The sequence below is a fragment of the Heteronotia binoei genome, chromosome 2, assembly GCF_032191835.1.
Source record: "Heteronotia binoei isolate CCM8104 ecotype False Entrance Well chromosome 2, APGP_CSIRO_Hbin_v1, whole genome shotgun sequence".
Taxonomy (NCBI): Eukaryota; Metazoa; Chordata; class Lepidosauria; order Squamata; family Gekkonidae; genus Heteronotia; species Heteronotia binoei.
The window spans coordinates 168,067,536-168,093,824 of NC_083224.1; the positions used below are offsets into that span (position 1 = coordinate 168,067,536).

The window sequence follows — 26,289 nt, forward strand, 5'->3', positions numbered from 1 at the left end:
AACCTGTGTGTTAATTCAATCAATCAATCAATCAACCTTTAATGGCATGTAAAAACAGGTTAAAAGAACAATGGGTTGAAAAACAGAAAATAGGTTAAAATACTGGACATCAGGATTAAAATACATTTACATAAAATCACAGTTAAATGGGACGACAAGACTGTTCCTTGTCTTGACGAATCATTTTGGCCCAGTACAGAAATAAGGCAGTGTTTACAGTTATGTCAGGAATAACATCCTTCAAAAGAAACTGGACCTTATCTGAATCAGCCAGACCCATCTTATTTAAAAAAATAGGATCCAAAAATCAACCACGAATACTTAGATAAAAAGGACAATACAGGAGAATATGTGAAATGGTTTCAATAGATCCAGACTTACATGGACATAGTCTGTGTTAATTCAAAGATGGTTTCCATTTCGTACACAAGGCAGATTGGAACAAATTCATTGTACAAATGGTAACCCAATACACACTTGAAGATTAAGAACTAATCTAATAAAGACACAAAGATACATTTCTTAAATAAACCAGTGTGTTTTGAGCACTTGAAAAGCTGCTTCTTTTTTTTCAGAGAAAAAAATCGAAGTAATAGAGAATATCTGCTAGATCTTTGCAGTGGAGCTAGTTTGTGAATCTAATTTTGGCAGTCAAGAAAATTATGACACCCTCCCCCCCCCAACATACACACACCATTTTTTTTTTGGGGGGGGGGATATTTTCTTCCACCAAAACCCTCAAAAATGAGTTGTCCGGGATTTTCAACCCAAGCTACTCGAATGTCAGTGCTTAAAAGGTATTTTAGATGTAGACAGCCATGAGGGTCCAAACCAAAGCAAAATCCAAAACTGCGTAATAAGAAAAGGAAGATCAACTAAAGTGATACAAAAAATGCGGACGAGCATGAATGCTTTTACCAGGCTTGATATCATAGGCTTGCTTAAAGGAGAGGGAGGAGGGAGAAAGTGTATGGGCCTTTTCGAGGTGCATAAAGTCCGTGGGGCGCCTCTATGGGTGTGTAAACAGCCAGTCGTTTTCAGTCTTTGCCAGAAAAGAAAAGGGATCCGCGGGCTTGTAGTTAGGGAATCTCCTAATTAGGGAAACCGCCTAATTCGGAAAGATCGCGGGACGATCTTGGCGGGAAAGCAGTTGATCGCACTTCCCCCCCCCCTCCGTTTCCTCCTGATTTACGTCTGGCGTTTGTAGAAGGCGGAGCAGGGGCCCCGGCGAAGGTTGAGTCACGCCGACCAAGGCATAAAACGCCGCGCTCGCCCGGGTCTCTCTCCAGACTCAGGTTGGAACGAAGAGCGCGCAGCCGGAGCTGCTGGCCAACGGGTTCGGGTTTTGACTTGATTTCCAAGAAACAGGCGATAGTCCACCTTGGGGATCCTGCGACTTGCTGTGCTTCTTGGGGAAATGAAGGCGGCCTGCGTTGTCCTCCTGTCTCTCCTGGCTGTCAGTCAAGCAGGTGAGTTGCACAGCCGCCTCTCCCCCGGTTCCTTGCCTCCCCTCCTCCTGTTTGCTTTCTTCCATCGGCATCTACAAACTTGACTTCCTTTGGCACTTTTTTTAATTATAGCGTTTTTGTTTGCCCCCTCTTTACCAATGATCCTTGGATTCCTCCCCCCTTTTTTAAAAAAAAGGTTGTTCTAACTCAGTTGTAGCTAAGAGAGCCTAAAAGCTAAGGGATGCACTGGGTTGGGAAATATAAACTGGAATGAAAAATGTCCAAGGGTCTGGAGAATTGCCTCTTTTGAGCTGAGCTGGTCAGCCCCCCTTCCCCTTTTCCCCTTCAAAGCTTGGGGATGTCAGATCTGCCCTCATCCCAAAGGGGGCACCTAATGGGGTAGGTAATGAAGCAAGGCAGGATGAAAAAGAGAATTTGAAGAATTCTGGTCTAGTCATTCAGAGAGTCCTGCTTGGACCCAATGGCCACGAGAGATTATGTCAAGTAAAGACAAGTGTATCAGTACAGCTCAGGTACCACACCTGCAGTACGGTCCAAGGTTACACACTTCTAAGCCCACTTAGGGTGTAACTCTGCTGATGATGACACTACTAGATATGGTTCGTACATATGTAGATGCTGTTGATATACAGGAACTGTTTTAAATGAAGAAAGTTGTACAGTGTCATCACTTTCCTAAGTGGTTGTAGGTTCCTGCTGCCTGTTGGACTTCCTTTTCTATTAAATATGCAGTCCATGAACTGTTAACATTTGGGTTCACTTTTTTAAAAAGTTTCTTGTATTTAGAGGCTTAAGAGATGGGAGGTATAATGCTGATTTCACTGAGAAATGTCAAGGCAAAGAAGGTTATAAGGTTAAATGTTGAGGTCCTGCTTTTTGGGTGAAGTTTAGCCTAATCAGCATAAAGGTGCATGACTACAAAATGCTTGAAAGCAGCAAGCAATGCATATGACATTCACTCTTGCATGTGGTAAGATTTCAGCTCATATGATGAATCTCAAAAGTACTCCCTAAAAGGCCAGCATGACCTGAAGAACACAAAAGTTTCACTTAAATCAGTGGGAGTTAGTTCCAAATAAATAGGTATTGAACAGCAGGAGAGAAATGGGTGTAACCTGATTATATCTTGCTGCTTTTTTTGACCCTGCCCTTCCTTCAAGAGTCCTGGGTAGCATAGGTGGTCTGTCTCTTTAACATCTCATCAATCTCGAGGCAAATTAAGTAGTAAGAGAGAGAGAGAGAAACTGGCCTGTGGTCACCCAGTAACTTTCATGGCAAGTGGGGATATGAACCTGGGTCTCTCTAACCACTGCACTGCACAGCCTCTCTGTATCCTATGGCTGTTAATCTACAGGAGGTTTTTTACATCAATCCGCTGAATGCCTCAACACATCTCCAGATGTTACTTTATACAACTCCATCTCTCAATTTCTTTTTCAGCTAATCTTTGCTGTTCAAATCCATGCCAGAACAGAGGAGTGTGCATGACAACAGGGTTTGACCAATATGAATGTGACTGTACACGGACAGGATTCTACGGAGAAAACTGCACTAAACGTATGTTCTTTCTGAAATCCCTAGAAATACGTGAGCACATTCATAAACTCTTCTTTCTTGTTTCTCCACCTATATCATATAAATCTCCATTGTGCTTTAATTCCATTCAGCGGAATTTTGGACTTGGCTGAGACTGACGCTGAAACCCACTCCAACAATGGTCCACTACATCCTCACTCACTTCAAAGGAGTCTGGGATATAATCAACAGCATCCCCTTCCTTCGTGATGCCATCATGAGATATGTGCTGATGTGTAAGTCTCGGTTATTGATACTGCTGTTTGGTTAGGAGGCAGATATATATCCAAGTGCCTTGAGGAGCTGTGTGTGAGATACAGTAATTTATATTGCATTGGAAGGTCAACATCTGTAAAAAAACATGGTTGGCTGTGTTAAGTGATGTTATGAGGGGGGAAAACCTAATAGAAAAAGCCCAATATTATTTAATGCAGCTTACTTCCAGGAAAGTGTCCTCAGGATGGCAGTATGTAATATACCAATGCAATCAATCGTCTATAAGCAATCGTCTTGAAATCAGCCTCTGTATCAAGTCTTACTAGAAAAGATTGTTCACTGTCTAAGCTACCTTAAATGATAATTTTGGCATGAATTTTAAATCCATTTTTCTCCCTTGTTTATTTTTAGCAAGATCCCATTTAATTGAGAGCCCACCAACATATAATAGCCATTATGACTACAAAAGCTGGGAAGCATATTCGAATCTGTCCTACTATACTAGAGCTCTCCCTCCAGTAGCCCATGACTGCCCAACACCTATGGGTGTAAAAGGTAAGGAGTAAAGTTTAATTTGCCTTGTGTGTGCATGGTGGTGGTAGGAAGAATATATTTTTATTCAGCTTCAGTAGTATTCACATATTCAGTGTTGAAAAGTCAGGCCAGTTTGAGGTATAATTGTCTGGCAGTAACTATTCCAGAAGTCAGTCCTTTGAAAACTAAGTTTCATCTACCCTTGGAATTACAGAGTAAGCATCTTTGCAATGATCAGCAGTGTATAGTGATTGACTGTGGAATAATAAAGTAGTTTAGCATACACATTCAACTACAGCTTAATTGCAGAGGCTGTAGCTCAATGGTAAAGCATCTGCTTTGCCTGCAAAAGATTGCAGGTTCAGTCCCGGGTATCTCCTGTTTTAAAATGGAATTGGATCGGTGACAATGAAAGGTGTCTTGAGACCCTTGAGACCTGCTGCTTGCCAAAATGGACAATGCTGACCTTGATAGACTGAGCTTCTCTCAGTAGAAAGAAAGCAGCAGCATCTTTTACAGGGTTTGTTTCTGAAACAGAAAGATAATACTGAGTGCTAATTGCAGTATATATCAGTTCAGTGAAAAAGGTTTGTTGTACATTCTTCGACAAGAAACCAGACATTTTCTAGAATTTTTTCTAAAAAAACTTACTTTCAATTCCAGGAAAGAAGGAACTTCCAGATTCACAAATCATTGTTGATAAGTTTCTGCTGAGGAGAAAATTTATTCCTGACCCTCAAGGCTCAAATATTATGTTCACGTTCTTTGCCCAACATTTTACCCACCAGTATTTCAAGACGGATCACCACAAAGGGCCAGCCTTCACAAAAGCCCTTGGCCACGGGGTAAGATTGAAGAACTATGACTAGAACTGAACAAACTATATCAGCTTTTTGTGGTGAGAGGAATAATAAACAAATATTGGGAAAGGCACACTGCACAACAAGTCTGTCAGAAACCACAGAATCAGCCTGTAACCCTTTGAGTCCTTGTTCACTCTGGATAGAGAAAATCCCTAGATATTTAAATATGGTTATTTCAGTTTTCTCTACACAGTTCAAAGAAATTTAGATGTAGTAAGCCTAGGATTATCTTCTACACTCTTTCTGTTCCAAAATAAATAAAGCCTTTTCTGAACTGTGTTCCTATAGTGCATGCTTGAGACATTGCTGTGGGTGTTGAAGAAGGCTTCAGTCCACTGTCATATTTGGTTGTTAACATAGGCTTCAGCTTTTGAACACAATCAGTGGCTTGGTTTTGTCTCCCCCACTCCTTCCACAAATCTCTGGTAGATAAAGTCTTCAAGGAGTTTTGATTTCAAAACTGCAAGATTGTTGAAACAAATGTCAGCCCCATTGATTTCAGTGAGTAGGGAGACTTTCCCCATGTTTTCCATGGTTAGCCCCCATTCCAGTTTTCAGCGTGCTACTATGGAATGTCATCTGGAGAGGACTGACTCAAGGGGAGGCCTTATAATATGCTCCCTTTTCTTTGGGTAACATCCAGTATATTAAGAGTTCTTCAATACGTTTTTTCAAAGGTGTGATTTAAATCTGCTGATCTCATGGATTTCATTTGATGAGTTTCATCAAATAGTAACTTAATTCTCATGTTCTTATTACTATTTGAACAGGTTGATCTCAGTCACATCTATGGAGAGACTTTGGACAGACAGCTGAAACTGAGACTGCTCAAGGATGGAAAGCTGAAATATCAGGTTGGTTTGGGAGAAAAGCCTACAGTGAGAGGGAAGGGTCATTATGCTATCACTTGATACAACCATGAGTATACTAGAATATTCTCTGGGCATGGTCTGTCCTGCTTCTGTGGGGCACATGGAACCCAATGATACTAATAATCTGAGGGTTGATGCAGAATTACACAGGGAGGCACAATTTGAAAATCCCACCTTTTCCCCTTTTCTCTTCAGGTTTCTGTAAGCTCTTGGGATCTCTAGCAGATTGATTTCTGCTTCCTCACCATTACTTTTTTGTTTAACTCTATGCTGTTCTCAGTAATACATCCTTTCTTGAGCCTGCTCAGTCTTCATCAGGCTGCCCCCCCCCCCCAGCACTTTCTGCATGTTTCAGGAATCTCCTAAGTAGATAGATTCATATTTTCAGGGCCCAGATAAGATCTGCAGAGACCCAAAGCCACATCATTTAGGAAGCTAAATAGCATTATGCCAAAAATGGTAATTTAGTAATCTTTAGTATTTGGAGGCCTCTCAAAATCTGTAGCCCTAAGATATAGCTTACTTCGTTTTAGTGTAAACCTGCCTATGTGATCTTTGAATGGCCTAGTTTTGCAGCTTTCATCTTTAACACAAAGAAGATAGGTGGCTTGTGACTGGGTATAGTGATTAAATAGTGGTAGACGTGCACATTTAGGTCGAAAGTCTAACATAAATTTAAGTGCACTTAAGTTGGAACTGGGATTCAGTGTGATAGAATTTTGTGTGTGTGATGCAGCCAGTGACTCTTAACTTGTTCTGCAGATGATCGGTGGAGAGATGTACCCACCCACTGTGAAAGAAACCCAGGCAGAAATGATATATCCACCCCACGTCCCTGAGCACCTACGATTTTCTGTAGGACAGGAGGTCTTTGGTTTGGTTCCAGGACTGATGATGTATGCTACCTTATGGCTCCGGGAACACAACCGAGTCTGTGATGTACTTAAAAAAGAGCATCCAGAATGGGATGATGAGCAGCTGTTCCAAACTTCCAGGCTGATCCTGATAGGTAATTTTGACAGTCATTCTAAGACATAATTCATATATAAAAACTGCTACCAGAGTGAGAATAAGTCTTTTCATGGCTACTGGCCACACAGATTAGGTGGAAACCTCCTTGTGCTGGAGCAATATATCTCAATGCTAGAGGCAACTAATTGTTTATAACCTTTTTGGTATGATCCAGCATGGAAGATGCCTTAAGTGACAGGTTTAGCCCACCTCCATTGTGCTTATTTGATTTGTAAATAGGAAAGTTAAGCTTCTGGTATCATTTAGAAAGCAAAAACTGAGATATCTTTTTTTAAAAACCAAAAACAGGAGAGACCATCAAGATTGTGATTGAAGACTATGTGCAACACTTAAGTGGCTACCACTTCAAACTGAAGTTTGACCCAGAGCTGCTCTTCAACCAGCGATTCCAGTATCAAAACAGAATAGCCGCTGAGTTCAACACCCTCTACCACTGGCACCCCCTTCTGCCTGACACCTTTCAAATCCAGGACCAGGAGTACACCTACCAGCAGTTTATCTATAACAACTCCATCATGTTGGAACATGGCCTTTCCCATATGGTGACCTCTTTCTCCAAGCAAAGAGCTGGAAGGGTAAGCATTCTCCCTCTCTCAACGTTTTGACCTACTTGAGCTGGATATCACGTTGTCCGTCTTGAAATGACTGAGCACAGCTGTCCTTTGCAAGTCCCTCCCACCTCATAGACTATCATTCAAATCCTGGTTTATCTCAACAGGTGCAGGTTTCATTGCTTTTTCTTTCTTGCCTGCCTGAATTCTGGTGAGAACAGCACCAGAAGTAAAACAAGATTAAGCCAGGATATCTGTGTATGTCATGTGAAACCATAGTTAAGAGTGTTTTGTGCCTATAGTTAATGGCCCATGTTTAGACATTAAAACTAGTCATCGTTTGTTTACTTAAACCATGGTTCTTTGGGGACCAGTGCAGTAATGGGTATGTTAAATGGGGTGTGTTAACACAAGCTGAAAGTCATTCCATTTTGTTCCTCATGCTACTCCATTTTTTTTCTCCTCTGTAAACAGGTAGCAGGGGGCAGGAACGTTCCTGCTGCTGTACAGAAAGTAGCTAAAGCCTCCATTGATCAAAGCAGGCAGATGAGATACCAATCCTTGAATGCATACAGGAAGCACTTTCTGTTGAAACCTTTCAAATCATTTGAAGAACTTACAGGTAAAACTCTTTAATTTTTAAAATTTACCCATCCCTTTTATAACCTGCATTTCTCCTGAGTAGGGAAGCCCAAGTGGGGACCCCACGTGACTTACATTATTCTGCTCTCCTCCATTTTATCCTGACTACATCGCTGTGAGATAGGATAGGTTGAGTCTGTGACTGGCCCAAGGTCACAGCTTCCATGGCAGAGTGAAGACTTGAATCTGGGTCTCCCAGATCCTGGTCTGACACTCTTAACCACTATACCACACTGGTTCTCAAGAAGCAGCAATGGTCAAGTTGCTGTAATAAAACACATGGCGTAAATTCCTTCTGAGGTAGCTTGTATGGTGGTTGCTGGTAGCAGACCATGGAGAACCCACTGCCATTCATAATACACTGCAATGGGCTAGGTATTCTAGTCCTCTTCTTCTGTGTAAGGCAGCTCTTGACCTCAGCATATAATGGTTTTCCTAAGTATTTGTTAAATTGAGATAGTAGGGATCTAGGGATCTCTTGGAGGTTCTGGGTTCTTACAGCTCCCCTATTATTCACTGCAGGAGAAAAAGAAATGGCTGCAGAACTTGAAGAACTTTATGGAGATATTGATGCGATGGAGCTCTACCCAGCACTTCTTGTTGAAAAGCCACGCCCAGGTGCCATCTTTGGTGAGACCATGATAGAACTTGGGGCACCATTTTCCTTGAAAGGCCTCATGGGGAATGCCATCTGCTCCCCTGAATACTGGAAACCAAGTACTTTTGGGGGGAAAGTTGGCTTTGACATTGTTAACACAGCGTCCCTCCAAAATCTCATCTGCAACAATGTCAAGGGCTGCCCTTTCACTGCCTTTCATGTCATAAACTCGGAAACCGCAGCAACAACTAACTTCAGCACTGCCAGTGCTGGAATGGAAGACATCAACCCTGCTGTGTTATTGAAAGAACAGTATGCTGAGCTATAGAGAACATCTGGTAGTTTTATTTATTTATTTATATAATGATCTAAATTATTCTATTTATATTTAAAATGCCATGGATATATATCTGTATAGATAAATATAGATATATATATATATATTATGCCTTGAGGTCTAAGCCAGGATCAGACTTAAAGGGAGTTTTGCTATAGGATTTGCAGGACAGGATCCCTTGTGTCTTAAACAATACCTTCTGTACCAGAAAGATGTATTCCAAAATGGATCAAGGCATCAGAACTGCTACTTGAAAACTTGATGATAAAACAATACATTTTTTCTTAAACTTGACAAGAAACTCAACAATATGGACCCAAGTTGGGTACTTCTCAATCAAATCCCTGTCAAGACATCAATACTTGTGAAAATGATTTATCAATATTATTTGCAGAAGTACCCCGTACCAAATCGCATTTTTAAAAGGTGTGATTCAGCCCAAGCTACACACTTAAAAAGGAACTAAAGTACTAAACTATTCCTTTGGACTCTGTTGGAAGCAGAAGTGCTAAACTTTGGATGGATCAGGACTTGTGTTTGTTGACTGGAACAAAGTTAAAAAAATATTTGACTCTTACTGACTTTCAGGTGGCACAACCCCTTTTGAAAAGGGGTAAATCTTATGTTCTGACTTATGCAGTTTTCCTTTCCCCTATTTCCTGTTTTTTTTTTAATGTCATCCTTTGAAAACCTCTCCTGTGCAAACCTCATTGAAATGTAATGGTTGTCTTGACAAATCTGAATGTTTTTCAATGAACATTTTCCTGTAGTATGTTTTAATTCTTAAAGTTGGCTTGAGAAGTTCAGCTGGATCACAGGCAATCACAAGGTTACTCTTTTAAACTATTGTAGAGCTACATGCCAGGTTTTGGGAGTACAGAGCTCCTAACTATTTTTTTTAACAATTTCTACATTGGGAAAAAAAACCCTCAAAGGTTTGGCAAGCCATCAGATGATGGAATCCTTAATATTTTTTTTCATGCTCACAACATTCTGCCCCACCTGCTGTAGGTAGTATATTTGCCTAGTTCATCACTGTCCTTGCATAAGCATAGAAACTGCAAAAGACTGTAGCAAAATAACATTACAATAACCATGTGATTGGCAACACAGTGCCACAATCCATTTTTAATCACTTTACCAGATAGCTTAAGTGGGGGTGACTGGGAAAGGAAAAGGGCTTAGCCCAGCTCCCGCAAGGGAGGGAGGGAGAGGCTGCTTGCCTACCCAGCAGGCCAGGCACAGCTTCCTCCTTGCCAGGTGAGGCTGGCACAGGCTTGGCATTGCACTTCATAAGCTTAAATCTGCCAGTCTGCCCCTGAGCTCAAGTTTTTGCCGACTGTGACAAAGGAAAGGCAAGTAAGTTCACTTCTTCCTCTTGCACTTTCTGCAAAACATGTCAGGTAGGAACTCACACAATGAGATGCGCAAGTTCTAGCTGCTATTACGCAACCAGGGCCTGAAATGGTTGCTGAATTCAGTGTGATCGTCAACCTAGAGTAGTAGAATAGATGCCAGAATCACTTGATGCAGCACTTTATGCACAGGAATATCATTTCAATTTCAAGAAACACTACATTTTGTTAATATTGTAGTAGGAATTTAGGTTACAGGGTCCTTTTTTTCAAGTGTATAACTTGATCAACAGAAATGTCTTCCTGCAGTGTAGGTGTAACACTTATAAAGCATATGAAGACCTAAATGTATTGGACCAAATACAATACTGCAAGTTCCGCTTTTTTAAAAAAGTTAATTGATGCTCATATTTTGTTGCAAAGCTTCTTTGACTTAGGGAGAGAGAGCTGATAAAGAAGATAGGGATGAAGGGCACCATCTGCCAGGACAGTCTCTTGAGCAAGGCCCATGTTTTTGTTGCTGAGGCCTTACACAACGAGCCCCATTTCTGGGGAGTTGTGCAAAGAGAAGTTCCGTATGCAGTTTGGACAAAGACTGCGAAGTGACAGGTTTCCCCTCTGTTTTGTTCCCCTCAGCTATGTTGTCACTTCAAGAACACAAAGGCCACATTCTCTGGAGACATGCATTTATCCCGAAAAAGTAATCAATGTGGCAGGCCCCAGTAAAAAAAAAAGTCACAGAAATTGAAGATTACTTGAATTCACCTCAAATTTATAACTCCCACCCTTTAAGGAATTGTGTTCTTAATGCTTGGTATCAGAATAAGGAGTTTCAGATGTCTTTCTTTCTCTGGAGCTACAGTGAATACCACTTCTTTTCTCCCTCTTCCTGCCCACACAATGTCCTGGTGTATGGGCAGTCTAAAACACTGGCCTGGAATCAAGGAATGGAGTTGTCACAACACCACAAGAATCTAATTTTGGTCATGAAGTTGGAGTTCTGTTTTGTGATTCCAGAAAAGAAACCCAGTTTTCAAGCCCTTGAGAATTCTAGTTTTAGTAGAGTCTATGCTTCCTCTCTTAGTTTCTGACAATTTTGAATGTGAAAAGGTTATTCTGTTTCTGTGAGTTTACTTTTTCTATCACAAAGGTTCAGAGTTGTAAATAACACATTTTGAAAATCTCAAGGGTCACACATCTGTGTGCTTCTCATAAGGGCAGCCTTCAAATATGTTTTGTGCTATCTTTTGATGCCACATACCATACCTTAATGAGTTCTGAACAGAAGTCAGTCCTCCAGATCACCCATGCCTGGAAATTTCCACGGGGGAATGCCAAGTATTGGTGGTCTAAGGGAATAAACCTTTATCTTCTAAACGGCATGTGCCCATTAGCACAGATTCAGTTGATAACTATCTGACTCTCTTAAAGCTTCTCCATCATGAATGGAGCTTTACAACACTTGAAATCCACTTCTGTTTGGCGATTCCAATTTAGTAAACCTGGTTTTGTATGATTTTTTCCCCTGCTCTGGTTCCTTTTTCTTTAGACTTAGGCCTTATCGCTCCCTGTATTTTAAGTGTTTAAACATGCCATTTTCTTCAGGGTTTCTCTTTTAGTCAGCCTTTCCGTATATGAATGTGTTTATAGCTAGATTTTGAATGTGTGTTCTTTTTAAAAAAAAAAAAAACCAAACTTTTGTACAGCATTTAGTTGTATGTTAGCAATAATAGTATGCTGTACTGTGGCAATCTCTGTACTGTGTTTCCTATTCTTGACCCAAATGGTCTCATAATATTATCATTTTTAAAACAACATAGAATATTTTATTTGTTGCATTAACTGGCTGGCCATGGTTGCTGCAGGTGTGTGAGAAAACAGAAGTTTTGTTACGTGTATCTGATTTTCTCTCAATTGCATACTTTTATTTATTAATATATTGAAATAACTGATAGTTTCAGATTTTTTTACATCAAGATGTGCACAAACAGTATGATTGTTTAAAAATAAATTATTTGAAAAGAAACATATTCTGTCAATTGGATCTTTTTTACGTCAACATCAAGCATTTGCTAGAGTGGGGGTGGATAAACTTGCTTAACCTAAGAGTCATATAGAATAAATGTCAGATGTTTGAGAGCTGGAAGGAAGGAAAATAGATGGCGGAGGGATTGGTGGAAAGAAAGCAACTTTTAAATGCCTTCTCCAAGCCAACTGACAGGGTGGCAGGGGCTTTGAGAGCCACATAATATGTGTGAAAGAACCATATGTGGCTACCAAGCCACAGTCCGGCCACCCCTGCACTAGAGGTTGGAACACAAAGCACTACTTTATATCATTTTTTAATATACCGTAGCTTTTCTGCCTTCTTGAATCACCTAAAACAGCTAAAAATTCAAAACAAAAACAATCCATAACAATAAAGCTTTTAAAAATACCATAAAGCCTGGTCACTACCGAAAAAATAAATCATCCAGCAGTTCCAAGGCATTTTAAAACAAGAATGTCTTCAGAGGGTTCTGGAAGGTTTGAGGAGTCGGTACTAATCTCAGCTTGTTCTGCAACTTGTCAGTAGCACCAAAGAAGGAAGTCCCAGCCAGTGTAACCTGAGATCATGCAGGTTTCCACAAAAAGCGAAAGCATAGGGTAGGATTCAGTCCCCAAGCAGCAGGGGAGGGCAGAGGTGGGGAACAGGTATGCACCCTGAATGGGAGAAGAGAAATGGAAATGGGAACATTTCCAAACAAGGTAAAAGAGGAAAGAGATCTAGGTGATTGAGAACTGTGTTTGAGGAAAGATTCAGACTAAGCAAGGAATGCAGCTTGGTGGACATTTCAAACAGAACGAATTGGATTTGTTGGACAACTAGTTCAAAGGCTGAAAATGAAATACAAGCTGACCCAAATGTAGACACGGAACTTTGGTTTAGGTCAAATGTAGGCAATAACAGGTACAACGGGCCAATCAGAAATTTGTCAGACCATTTTGTTTGGCATGCTGGGCCAACTCAACACCCAAGAAAGACAAACCACATAGTGTAGAAGAAGGTGATGGTTACCATTATCCTCCAGACGAACACTGCCGCCAGCCAGGTGAGTCACTGCGGTGCTGACAATGTTACTGGAACTCAGCTTATTCCCATTGTGTCTGGTCATGTACCACCCTCATCTCTTCCCTCCCTTCTGTTTGCTTGCGCACTAATAACTTCCTGGAGAGAGACTGGTGGTTTTGGCACATGGGTCAAAAAGCTTGCCTGCCTCTGGTTTAGGAAATGGAAATTCTTATTGTTCTGCTAGTGGGCAAAGACACACAGATGAATTGTTCTGATCCTCGAATGCCAGGTATTGGATGCCAGGTACTAGGTGAGGTAGGGTTTTCCCAAGAGACTTCCTGGGGTGCCTTGTCGGCTCAAGTTAGCATGACTGAATTAGGTGCGGCCCCGCTTTCTCAGCTGACTCTCTGCCTCTTCTATGACGGCCACAAACTTGTATTCTAGTTTACATGGAAAAACATACAAGAAGGTTAATCTCAGAGCCAAGACGGTGGAGGCATGAAAAAAATAAAGGCAGCCTCCGGGCACAAGGGAAGCTCAATGTAAGAGTCTACTTCAATAGCAACCATTTTCCAATTGGAGTCCACATGCACAGTAAAATAGCCATGTGTAGTGCATGCTCCCTTCCTAGAAAGGAGTTCATTACATTTAAAACCACCTAACAAATTTTTCTGTTCTAGAAAATGACCTGCTCACCAGTACTCAAATCAGTAAGTTAATGGAGAAGAGCCACTACAAATTAACAAAAGTTAGATTAGAATCCAGTAGCACCATAGAGACCAACAAGATTTTGGGGGCATCATAAGCTTTTCAAACACCTGACATCAAATACCTGTTGAAAACTTATACCCTGAAAATGTGTTGGTCTCTAAAGTAATACTGGACACAAATCTCGTTCTTCCATTGCTGTCCAACATGGTTACCATCTGCAACTACAAATTAAGAAGGAATTCTAAGCCCCAGGTAAGATTAGATCATCCATGAAGTTTATTAAGGGGAATACTACAATGATAAAATCTCAGAGCAGGGGAATTAGTAATCAAAATACTACCCAATTTTCTGCCTATCCAATTTGGATAGAGCAGAGAAGAGGAAGATGTTGATAGTTACTAATCCTGAAAACCAGTCAGGTTCAAAGGCAAGGATCCAGGTAGCTGGGAAGCAAATCATCCAAAATGAAAAGAGCAGGATCACCTATCAAATGCCAGAAGAGTGCTCTACAGCTCACAAGGCAAGCATAATAGAACAAGGGAAAAAAATTGCACTTTGGGGAAGGGTTCTGTCCACATTTGGTGTAATGAGATGTAGGAGAGTTGGGGTGAAAGACAGCTTTTTCCAGGCAACTCCTTGTCATACCTATTTGAACCAGGTAGTATTATTGAATCAGACATGGTCTTTTTCCTCTGCTGGCTTTCTTGTTTTTGTTTCTACATGGCCCAGAAGTGGATTTATTTGTTATGAGGTAAATTATTGAGGGGTTCATATAACCGGGGCTTTTTCCGTGGAAAATGAGGTGCCAGAACTCTCAGGAGGAAAATGAAGGAGACACATGGGTGCCCCTTAGGGCTGCCATCTTCACAGGCCAGGCGAGGGTTCTCTCGCCCTGGAGGTTCCCAACCCACCGGCCCACATTGGGCTGGTGGGGGGATCCTTCCCCAACGTTGCCAGTGTGATGATGTCACTCGGAAGTGATGTCATAGCACTGGCAACATTGCGTGCTGGCCACTCTAGGAGCGTCCAGGACGCTCTATGGGTAACCTGGACACTCTAGAAATTTGGGAGGGAAGTTCTATGGTTTCCCTCTCTATGGTGCCATAGAGTTTTCCCTCCCAAATTTCCCTCCCAAATCCCCCAGAAGTTGTGGGGGACTTGGCAACCTGAGTGCCCTTCATAAACATTTAAACATTTTTTGAGGATTCTGTCTCCCCAAAGAGATTCTTGAACTCTGTTCCACCATGTTCCTGCAGAAAAAAAGGCCTTGCATACAACAAAGGCACCACCTCAGAGAAGACCCTGTCCCTGGTCACCACCCAGTATTTCTATGTATCCAGTAGCTACAAATTTGTTGATCTGATCAGACACCTCAAGAGGTTCCAGGAGCATTATTTGGTTTACATGATGTTCAAAGCAAGATGCTGGTGGGAAAAGTGCAAGTATGGAGGGGAAGACATATATAAAAGCAAAGGTGGAGTGGCATTAAATACTGCTGTCACCATACAGGAGACAGAAGGAGACATGCTGGCTTAAGGCTGATGCATACACAGCAATTCTCCATGGAAAACAGCTCTAAGAGAAAGGAAGGGCAGTGGCTCTGAAGCACAGGCAGCTGCCCTAGGAGATGTCACTAGGACAGGATAGTTCATTTATTCACTTAGATAACTTGTATCATGCTTTTCTGCATATAACAATATATATATGTCCTGTTTTTTCCCCCCAGTCTGTACACCAGTCAGAGTTTCTGGGGCAAATGTATTGTTAATGTATTCTGAAAACAGGTCTTTAGACCCCTCTTCAAATTGCCACCATTTGTAACTAGATATACCCCTGTGCTCCTTTTCTCTTAGGTCTGGCATTTTCCTGGCCTCTAAAAGAGAGAAGCAAAGGCAGGTTCTTCTCAGAAAACTTCCATGCTCATGTTCCCAAGAGCTCCTGGCTTCAGCCTCAGCTTTTCAGCAAACTAACTTTGCATTATCCTGACCTGGATAGCACAGGGTAGCTCTGCCTCATCAGATCTCAGAAGCCAAACAGGGCTGGCCCTGGTTATTATTTGGTTGGGAGACTTCCATGGAATACCAGGGTCATGATTCAGAGGCAAGCAATGGGAAACCACCTTGGAACAGCTCTTGCCTTGAAAGAAGCCACCATAAGTCAGCTGTGGCTTGATGGCACTTTTCTCCACCAACTTTGCACTGCATGAGATCCTTACATCACAAAATATTGAATCTGTCAGAGGATTACTGGGATCTAGGCTGTAACCACCAGGGGAAACAAACAAACAATTGTTAAAACAACACCAGGGATTCAGCCTGGATCATCCTGCATGCCAAGCAGATGCTCTACCACTGAACTGTGGACCTTCCTGTAAAGTTATACCTTATTTATTTAGAACATGTCTATGCTTCCTCTGCATTGCAGAGAACCTACTCAAGGATCCTCATGCATGTGGACTGGTGGGGTAGGTTGCCAACTGCCTGGAGGAAAAATTTCCTGTCCCTTTATCAGAGGTTACTGGGATGCTATTCACCAAGCAATGTTGTTTACTTCCATGCCACAAAAAGCATTACAAGGACAAGACATATTTCTTCAGCCCTGTGAGCAGTCTTGCATAGGGGGTTGCTGTCCTGCAATAAATACAAGTCAAACAATAACAATATGCTTTCTATAGGTCACTCCCAAAGCCACCGCCACCCCCAGCTCCCACAAACCCTTGGGCTTGAACCGCTAGATTTGAAGAGGATCTTTGATACAGAACCAGGAAATCATCCGGCTGAATGGAATAAAAAGGTTAGAGCACAAGGGGACAGTCCAGTTTCCACGAAACTGCAATGCTCCCTAATCAATACTTCATTGTGTGACTCTTCAGTGTGCCTCAGACCTGATTAATCATCCAAGTTTGCAAGTCCATAACTAGAGATCGATTTTAAAAAATCTCCCTTACAATAGAGATTTCTTCAGAAAGCTAATATTTAATCAGGCAGGGTAACCTCATCTCCTGGCCGTCTAGGACTGGGCATGAGTCACACAGAGTAATTATGTACTTTCTTCTCCACCAAAGCCACCCAATCCCATGAGAGGTACAGTAGGGTTGCCAGGTCTATGTTGGAGAATACCTGGAGACTTTGGGGGTAGATCCAGGAGACAGCAGGGTTTGGGGAGGGGAGGGGCCTCAGCATGGTACAATGCTACAGAGTCTACCCTTCAAAGCAGCCGTTTTCTCCAGGGGAGCTGATCTCTGCCAGCTGGAGATCAGTTGTAAAAAGCAGGAAATCTCCAGGCTCCACCTGGAGGCTGAGCAACCACAAAATAAACAACACTGTATCTTACTTAAATTAGCGCGTTATAATTGTTATTCACATGCTCATACACTCAACAATTCAAAGTTAAATTTCCAGAGCCACAATTCATGTCTAGAATGCAAAAAAAGAAGTCCATGTAGAAGTCTCTAGTCCAGAGATGTCGAACTCATTTGTTATGAGGGCTGGGTCTGACATAAATGAGATCTTGTTGGGCTGGGCCATATTGGGTTGGGCCGAGTCATGTCGGGCGGAGCCATGTGTGTACCTATTTAAGATTAGGTAGCAGAGATACAAATATATATATATATATAAACTTAAAACATGCTTAAAATGCTAGCACTCATTGGTCTTAAAGATGCTTTCCTTGTATTTCTACCATGGAAACCAGGGAACTGGGCAAAGGAAGCTCTGGCTCTTTCCTTCCTTCCCCAGTGGACTGGGGGGAGCCTCAGCCAATAGAAGGGAGGCTTGGCTCATTAGCTCTGCTGTGCAATTTAGAGAGCCTGGCAAAGCAAGCTATTCCTCCCCTCTTCCTCCCCAAGGGAGGAGCCTCAGCCAATAGAGAAAATAGAGGTTTTGCTCTGTAGCTCCTGTGTGATTGAGCAAGCCTAGTAAAGCAAGCTGCTATGCAGAAGGAAGCAAGAGAGAGGGAGAAGGAAGCAGATGAGAGCCAGTTGCTCAGGGGCCTGATAAGAACCCTCCAAGGACCTGATTCAGCCCCCAAACTACATGTTTGACACCCCTGCTCTAGTCAGTTTTCCAAACTCTGGTCAATTTCCAGTAGTGTTCCTCTGAGCTCTTGACTTTGGATAGGTGATAAACTCTGGTCAATTTCCGGTAGTGTTCCTCTAAGCTCTTGGCTTTAGAAAAGTGGTTAGTGTTTCTCTGAGTTCTTGGCTTTGCATAAGTGATGACACGTCTCCCGGGTTTAAACTGAAGAGCTACCGTTGGCCATCCCTGGTGTAGTGGTTAAGTGTGTGGACTTTTATTTGAGAGAACTGGGTTTGATTCCCCACTCCTCCACTTGCACCTGCTGGAATAGCCTTGGGTCAGCTATAGCTCTCACAGAGGTTGTCCTTGAAAGGGCAGCTGCTGTGAGAATCCTCTCAGCCCCACCCACCTCACAGGGTGTCTGTTGTGGGGGAGGAAGAGAAAAGAGATTGTGAACTGCTCTGAGACTCCGAGATTCAGAGTGGAGGGTGGGATATAAATCTAATATCTTCTTCTTCAAGCTGCTGCACCATTACATACCACTAACTTAGGTACCTGGGATCAAATAATAAGGTTTAGCGCAGTTACTTTGTAATTTGGGGATCTGGAATAGCAATTTAACAATGCAGTTGAGTACTCCTGTATGACCTTGAGGTTATACATAACCACAGCAGGGTAGGATGCATCCCCCTGCAATATATCTCAGGCTGTTGAGGTAACACTGAAGTAAGCCTAGTTCTTAGGAATCACAGGAGACCCTGGCTTTATATCACTTACACATAATCTGGGCTGTGAGCATATGAGCTCTGACACAACTCAGAGTGGCTCCCCTGCTACCATGGCAACTTTGGAACAATCCCTTTGTTTAGATTTCTTCCCACCTTTATCTTGGTGCGTGTGTGTGTGTTGCAGAATGTTCACATCCATCATGGCCCGGGGAAAATAAGCTGCACAAATACATATTGTCATGTATATGTTAATGTACTTATTTAAACAGATGAATCCTTTATATGGAGTTAAACTATTGGTTGACTTAGGTCTATGCCAATAAAGGCTAACTTGACTCGACTTGATTTAGGTGAGCAGTGACTGGCAGTAGCTTTCCAAGGTGTCAAGTAGAACAGTGAAGCACTGCTGCCTGAAACACATCCTCCAAGATCAAGAGATGGTAGGAAGGCTTTCCTGCATGCCAGGCACATACCCCACTATTACGCTGTGACCCTTTCAAAGTTCCCTTATTTGAATAAGGAAGCATCCATCCAACCTACTGTGTTGGTGTTCTGTTTGTTTTCCTGTGCTGGTGTCTGAAGTGTAACCCTCCTTGTAACCAGGCGTATCTCCTTCTTTTGGACTTGTCAGAGCACAGGCGTGTCCCTCCTCCTTTGTTCAGACCTGTTTTGTTGGCTAATCATTTTTAACGCTCGTTCTTTTTCTTTGTTTTATTATATTTTCCACATTCCATTGAATGTACATGGAATGCTTCACCCTTCCTCTTCTACTATGGGGGTGGGGAGAAGGTTTCCTAGCAGCAACTACTATGGAAAAAAAAGTGAAAAATGACTTTAATCTAAAACTTCATCTCAGAATTCTTGATGTGCCTCTGGCTCCCACAATGATTGCACATGAGGACAGCTACACAATGGCTGATGACTCAGAACCAAATTCCTCACCACACAGATGTCAGCTAAGAGGCAAGGAGTTACACAAACACAATGGCCCATATGACACAGGAGTACCATGCACAACTGTTTTAGTGCAGTGACATAAATATGCCATAGTTCACATTTGGATTACTGGCAGCTCTTCATCTCTATCATTCCCCTTTCTGTAAAACTTCTGTAGGAGTCCCATAAAAATCACTGCTCGCCATTCCCTTCACATACTGGTTATTTTAGTATCCCATAAAGTTATGATTTATTTCTTTAAAAGCCCAATCTGATTGCACACTAAGCCATATTTGGCTCTAGAGCAGTGCTACGTATTTGGCTCTAGAGCAGAGAGCCAGTTTGGTGTAGTGGTTAAGTTACCTTGGAGAACTGGGTTTGATTTCCCACTCCTCCACTTGCAGCTGCTGGAATGGCCCTGGGTCAGCCATAGTTCTCACAAAGCTGTCCTTGAAAGGGCAGCTTCTGGGAGAGCTCTCTCAGCCTCACGTACCTCAGACAGTGTCTGTGGGGGGGGGGGGGAGGTAATGAAGATTGTAAGCCACTCTGAGACTCTGAGATTCAAAGTATAGGGTGGGGTATAAATCCAATATCTTCTTCATCTTCTACTCATGAAGAATCACATCAACCATCCCTATCATGAGGTCCACACTTGAGGTTCCTTTACTGGTGGCAGTTTCAAGGCAGAAACCATTTACCATCCACTAGCCCCACCAGGCAAGGGTCTTGGCCACTTTCCTAAAACAATGGACAAGTGCTTCATTGGAGAAAGAGCCACAGCTGACAAGTCAAAGAGCCACATGTATCTTGAGCTACTAAGTATCACTGTTGTACAGCTACAGGTTGCAAATCCCTAGGTTAGAGAGTCAGGATAGGAGATCAAGGTTCAAATCCCTGTTCTTCCAAAATTCTTGCTGGGTGACTTTGGGTCAGGCACTCTCTCAGCCTTACCTACCATGCAGGGTTTTGTGGGAAATAAAATGGGATAACTGTATTTGTCACTCTAAAAAAAGGTGAAGGTAGTCCCCTGTGTAAGCACCGAGTTGTTACCGACCTATAGGGTAACATCACATCATGGCAATTTCTTTGCAGACTACCACTCCACTAAGAAAAGTTTGAAGCCTTTCTCCAGCCGAAGGATTCTTCCTCCAACTTTAGTGGGTTTTTTCCATTGGAGGAAACCTCCTCAGGTAAGATACCACCCAAGAGTAGCAGCTTCAACAAATCTTTCAACAGCAGCCAAGAAAGTAATTCATAGCACAGGCTAAATAAAGCCATCATGCAAATTAAATTCTAAGGAGTGGGAAGAAGGAGCAGGTCACAAAAAGCACAACGAAACAGGACAATCTTCACCTGGCCTCTAAAAAGATGATGAAGATATTTTCTTCCTATATTTCAGACCACAACTTAGAGCTGATTCACATTTTGTGTGGTTAGTAGTTAGGTTTCCAGGTGGTTCTTGCAAAGAACACATAAGAATAGGACAGAAGGTGTCATACAGCAGACACATGGCAGAATTACTACTGGTGTCCAGGTTAAAGAGATAAGTTCCTCTGCAGAATTGTCCTAGGAAGAAGATATTGAAGAAGATATTGGATTTATATCCCGCCCTCCACTCCGAAGAGTCTCAGAGCGGCTCACAATCTCCTTTACCTTCCTCCCCCACAACAGACACCCTGTGAAGTGGGTGGGGCTGGAGAGGGCTCTCACAGCAGCTGCCCTTTCAAGGACAACCTCTGCCAGGTCTTTGGCTGACCCAAGGCCATGCTAGCAGGTGCAAGTGGAGGAGTGGGGAATCAAACCCAGTTCTCCCAGATAAGAGTCCACGCACTTAACCACTACACCAAGCTGGCTCCAGGAAGGTTTCTTCCCTCCTCAAACTCCATTCTCAAAGCTCCATCCCCTCCTCAAGCTCCTTCCCCTAAATCTCTAGGAATTTCCCAACCCAGAGCTGCCAATTGTACCCACTACTGAGATCTGCTTTCTCCTCAAGGGGCAGGGGATTCAGAGAACCACAAGTAGCATTCTGCTCCTGAACCAAGCTTTCCTGCCTCCCTCACCTGAACACAGGGAGCTGCCTTGTACTGAATCAGACCACTAGTTGATCAAGGTCAGCATTTTCTAATCCACCTGGCAACATCTCTCCAGGATCTCAAGTTGATCACCTGATACCCAATCCTTTTCACTGGAGATGCCAGAGAGTGAACTAGGGACTTTCTACATGCCAAGCAAATGCTCTACCACTGAGCCATACCCCTGCCTTCATTATAACCCCTAGCACACCCACCCCAAGCTATTCCTAAAAGGCAGGGGACCCTAAGATCAAATAATGGGATGCGGGGCAAAGAGCTAGCAGATAGAAAGAGAATCCACTGAAATCACACCCATACTGTTGCACGCAGAGAAGTACCATCTGGCTTTCGAACTAACTTTCAATTTATAGTTAATTGAGGGAAACTTTGGTTTAATAGCTTTCCCAAAAGGTAAGGAATACATTTTTAAACTGCTGACTCTGTTCTTACAGGGAGGTCAAATGACTGATTTGATAAGAGACCCAAATGGAGCCACCTCAAGATAGAGAACTTGGAACAATACAACAGTTGGGCCAAAAGGCAGGAATGTCCTTTCTCTCTCAGTCTGACCTGTCTTTACCTTCTTTTTCATGATATGGCAATCTGTTGTTGCAAACAGTGCAGACAGTTACAGGAGTACAATTACAGTACATGGGAAACCAATTTCATGAGTATGAGGCAAGTTTCTCAGCCAAGGTCAATGTAACACAAAAAGGTCTGAGTCAAAATCTTCATTCTGCTAGGAAACTTGCTGGGGGAAACTTTTAGCCAATTGCTCTTGGTCAGTCTAACCTCCCTGTGTGGATAAAACAGAAGGAAGGAAAAGCTAGCACACAGCCCTAAGTTCCTTGTCTGGGAGGATAAAAGTATATTAACTAAATCAAAGCTATCTAATGCAAAACAAACAAACCCTCATGTATCTCAAGAAGGCTGCTTAAAAAATAGTACATATAGCAAAGTGATTTTTATTATGCACAGAGATTTGTACCTTCAGTTTATACATTATGCATGTAGGCCTACTTAATTATTTCATAGGAAGAGTCACTCTAAGTATGGAACCAGTGAATTGCCCAGGAGTATAGGAGTTCCTGAGGAATCACTATTATATGTGGCCTGAATCCTACCCTACTTTCCCTAAGTGGCACCCCTGAATACTTATCTCCCCACCAGAAATCTGAGCATCCACACCAAAAACCTAAAAGCCCTCAAAGGAGCTGTTCTCAATGGCTTTCCTGTTTCCTTCAGGATAAAATCTTAACCTCTTAATTGCTGATGTGCTACTGGAAATTCTGAAACAAGAATGCATCTTTGATGTTAACACTTCCTAGACAGCAGGTTGCTTATCCCTCTGGGCAGACACAATTAAGTGAAAAACAGTGTCATACTGGCAGGGGCACTCCTGTCCAAATACATTGAAGTCAATGGGCTTAGAAGGGTGTAACTTTCCTTAGGATGACACTGTATGGCATGAGGAAAAACTGCTTAAAAGTGGAGGCATTCCTTCTTTGAATGGGGTGCTCTTTTGAAAGCCCACAACTTTTGAAACTAAATAGATCCCAGTTGGTTTCCTTCCATTTCCACTGTCATTAAGAGCCATATTTTCCATTACTATGTCAACAATTATTAACTCTATTTAGCAACAAATAGGAGAGTTGTTATGTGTTAGTCATGAGTAATTAAGACAAAATAATGCAGCTAATAAAACGAGCTCTTCCATGAAAAAGGAAAAATAAATCACTCCACTATATACACGTCACTTAAGGCTATTAATATTAAGGGAATATAAGCAGGAACCCAGAAGGACATCTGTGAGGCATCTCATTCCCCCTCCCCCACTATTTCCACTTGCCATTTCCTGAAAGCCCCAATAGCCTCTCCCCCTTTTCCTGCTTTCTTTTCTCTTTCTCACCCAACAGCCAACCTACAAGGAATTGTGGGGGGCACCTCACTTTCCCCTGTATGCCCCTCCTCACACTATTTCCTCTTTCCCTCCCCCGGCAATCCTCATATCCTCTCTGCTTTCCCTGCCTCATTCTCTCTTTTTCAACCATTCGCAATCCTACCTTTTATCTCCCTCCCATCTTGAGCTAGATTTATTATTTATTTACTTCCTTCATACTTCACCTTTCTTCACAGTGGGAACCATGGCAGCTTACATCATTCTCCTCTATTCCTTTTTATCCTCACAACAACCCTGTAAGGTAGATATTTGACCTATGTAAGACCACCCAATGCGCTTTCAAAGCAAACTGTAACTGCTACACCATGCTGGCTTTCCTAGATGATTGCTGTTAAATCATGCAAATAGTGTTGTATCAAATCACGCAGCGGCTGCTACCAGGCCTAGGTTTGATGAGTCCTAAATCAAGCCTAAAATTCTATGGTTGTGCAGCAACAGTCACTGAGATCTTCTACTTTTTCTAACTATATGTTTTATTTTTTGAAAAATAACAGAGATATAGCAAGAAAAAGGGGAACTAGGGAAAGTAAAAGGAAATTATATGAAATATTTACACTTATCAAGGGCATTCATATTGGATGTAATAGATAATGTATAACATATATATAAAACATATTCACAGGCACTTTCCTTCTCAACCCCCTAATTACGATTTTTGACAAAACATTTTAGGTGCAGCTACGTCAAAAAAGGGAGAGAAACATTAAATGAAAATAAAAAGTATTTTTATTCTATTTCAGATTTCCACATACGCTATACATCCTATATATAAAAAGATTGTGATATATTAGAACTGATTATTTAACAAACCTCAAATAATATTAATGGATGGCTATGATGGAGGCAAAAATGGTTAAAAAATCAGAAACAATGGGTTGCATCCAGCCAGCTTTTCTTCTGGGAAAAGAGGAAAAGCTCTCCCCCCAAAGGCTATGTTGAGGATCATGGGACCATGGGACAAAAGCTATGTGCAAAGGGAGTTGTAGGAATGACAGGAATTGAGTAAAGAATGAGTGGGAAAGCTCACTGGATCCAATCCAGTGATAATAAAGAACCAGTCAGAACCCCTCATATTTTAAAAATCAGATGATTTTTATTAGATAAAAATTAGAGCTAAGTTTTGTTGAAGCAAGATTTCAACTGGTTCAAGCTATAAGACAAGAAGAACGCTGTATGTGCAATCAAGTTCTCTGATACACAGCAAGAATATATAAATTAAAACCAGCACTGTGGATCATGAAACACCTTCAAGTGCTGTCAGATTCTATGTTTATGGTAGGACCTTCAGACACAGATCAACAGGTCTATGAGTTCTCCCCCATTCAGTCTGATTAAGAGTTCTGGAGAACTTGAAAGTTTAATACCTTTTGTATTGTTTTGGAAGGTCCTACCAAAATGTATCACACATTATTCATTTTTGCAGTTGTTCTGAGGATTACTGTAGCACACCAGACAGAAGATTCTATTCTGCCAAAATCCAGAAAGCGCATGTAGTATAGACTGTAGGTTGTGATGTGCAGCATAGATGCATTTTGTGTTGATCTGGAGTGAAGATATGTTATATTAACACAGGCTTTTGAGCACATGCATCAGTGCTTACAATATTTGTGATGCTTCCTGATCCACCATACTACTGGAAAGCCAGTGTGGTGCAGTGGTAAGAATGTCAGACCTTTGGACTGAAAAGACTAGGTTCAACCTATCACTCAGCTATGAAGGTCACTGGGGGACCCTAGGCCAGTCTGTCTGTCTGTCTCGCACTCGGAGCCTAATCTACTTCACAGTAGTAACAAGAAAATTGAGGACAAAATCACCAACCCTTTCAATTCTCGAAAATTTACCAACAGAACTAAATATCCAGACTCCAAAGCAAAGCCTGAAAATGTGTAGGAATGTGACTGCAAAGCTCAAGGGATTATTTCAAGAGTGGAATTAAGACCAATTCCCCACTAAACTTGTTCTGGCATCAGAGCTCTCCCCCCCCCCCCCCCAACGCTTCCATTCAATTTCGCACAAACTGCCGCAGGGTGGCAACTGGCCCTGCCTCTTTCAGCAAGCAGAAACTGGTTTTCAGAGGATCTTGCTTGCAACAGGAAAGAGGCAGGGCAAGTCACCACCCCACGGCAGCTTGTGCGAAATCAGACTGAAGTGTTGCGAGGTGCGGGGTGAAGAGCTCTGACGCCAGCCTAGTGGGGAATCTGTCTGTTTCCACTCACCCATACAGTGCTGAAAAGATAGCTCCCCTTTCCACTACAGCTCCAATTCCACATAGCTTTTTTTCATACAGATCCCATAGCCTTTTTGGTGACTGAAGCAGATTCCCACCTCCCTTTTTCACCAGGAAGAAACTTGGTTGGATCTAGCCCACCTGTTTCTTTGCAGGCAATATGTCTACTTTTTATTTATTTGTGTTGTATTTGCAACATTTATATTCTGCTTTTCTGCCCTCACAAGGACCAGTTTTAAACATAAATGATAAAAGCACATTTTAAACTCATTAAAATCACACGCCCCAAAAATACATCATTAAAAGAAATGTTTAAAAACAAAATAAAATACAAAGACAGAAAAACAGTAATTAAAACATTGGTTGGGAAGGAGGGAGCATTGAGGGAATGCCAAATGAACCAAAGAAATCTTCACCTGCTGGCAGAAGATGGCAAAAGAAGGGGACAGTGAAATCTCCTCTCCTGGATTGCCACCTGCCTAACCTCAAAAGATTTGGGTCCCCAAAGCAGAGCCTCCAAAGCTGATAGTAACAGTTGGGCAG

General features: G+C 42.1%; 2 protein-coding genes across 2 annotated transcripts in view; one reads left to right on the top strand and one right to left on the bottom strand.

Moving 5' to 3' along the window:
• PLA2G4A (phospholipase A2 group IVA) overlaps positions 1 to 26,289 on the bottom strand; it is a 333,250-nt gene that overhangs the window by 180,929 nt on the left and 126,032 nt on the right. The window lies entirely within an intron of this gene.
• Positions 1,351 to 8,952, top strand: PTGS2 (prostaglandin-endoperoxide synthase 2). Its single transcript, XM_060232386.1, has 10 exons — positions 1,351 to 1,469; positions 2,910 to 3,026; positions 3,137 to 3,280; positions 3,672 to 3,815; positions 4,458 to 4,639; positions 5,428 to 5,511; positions 6,292 to 6,538; positions 6,850 to 7,136; positions 7,587 to 7,734; positions 8,277 to 8,952. The coding sequence occupies exons 1-10, from the start codon at positions 1,418 to 1,420 to the stop codon at positions 8,678 to 8,680; spliced, it is 1,809 nt and encodes a 602-aa protein (XP_060088369.1). The 5' UTR covers positions 1,351 to 1,417; the 3' UTR covers positions 8,681 to 8,952.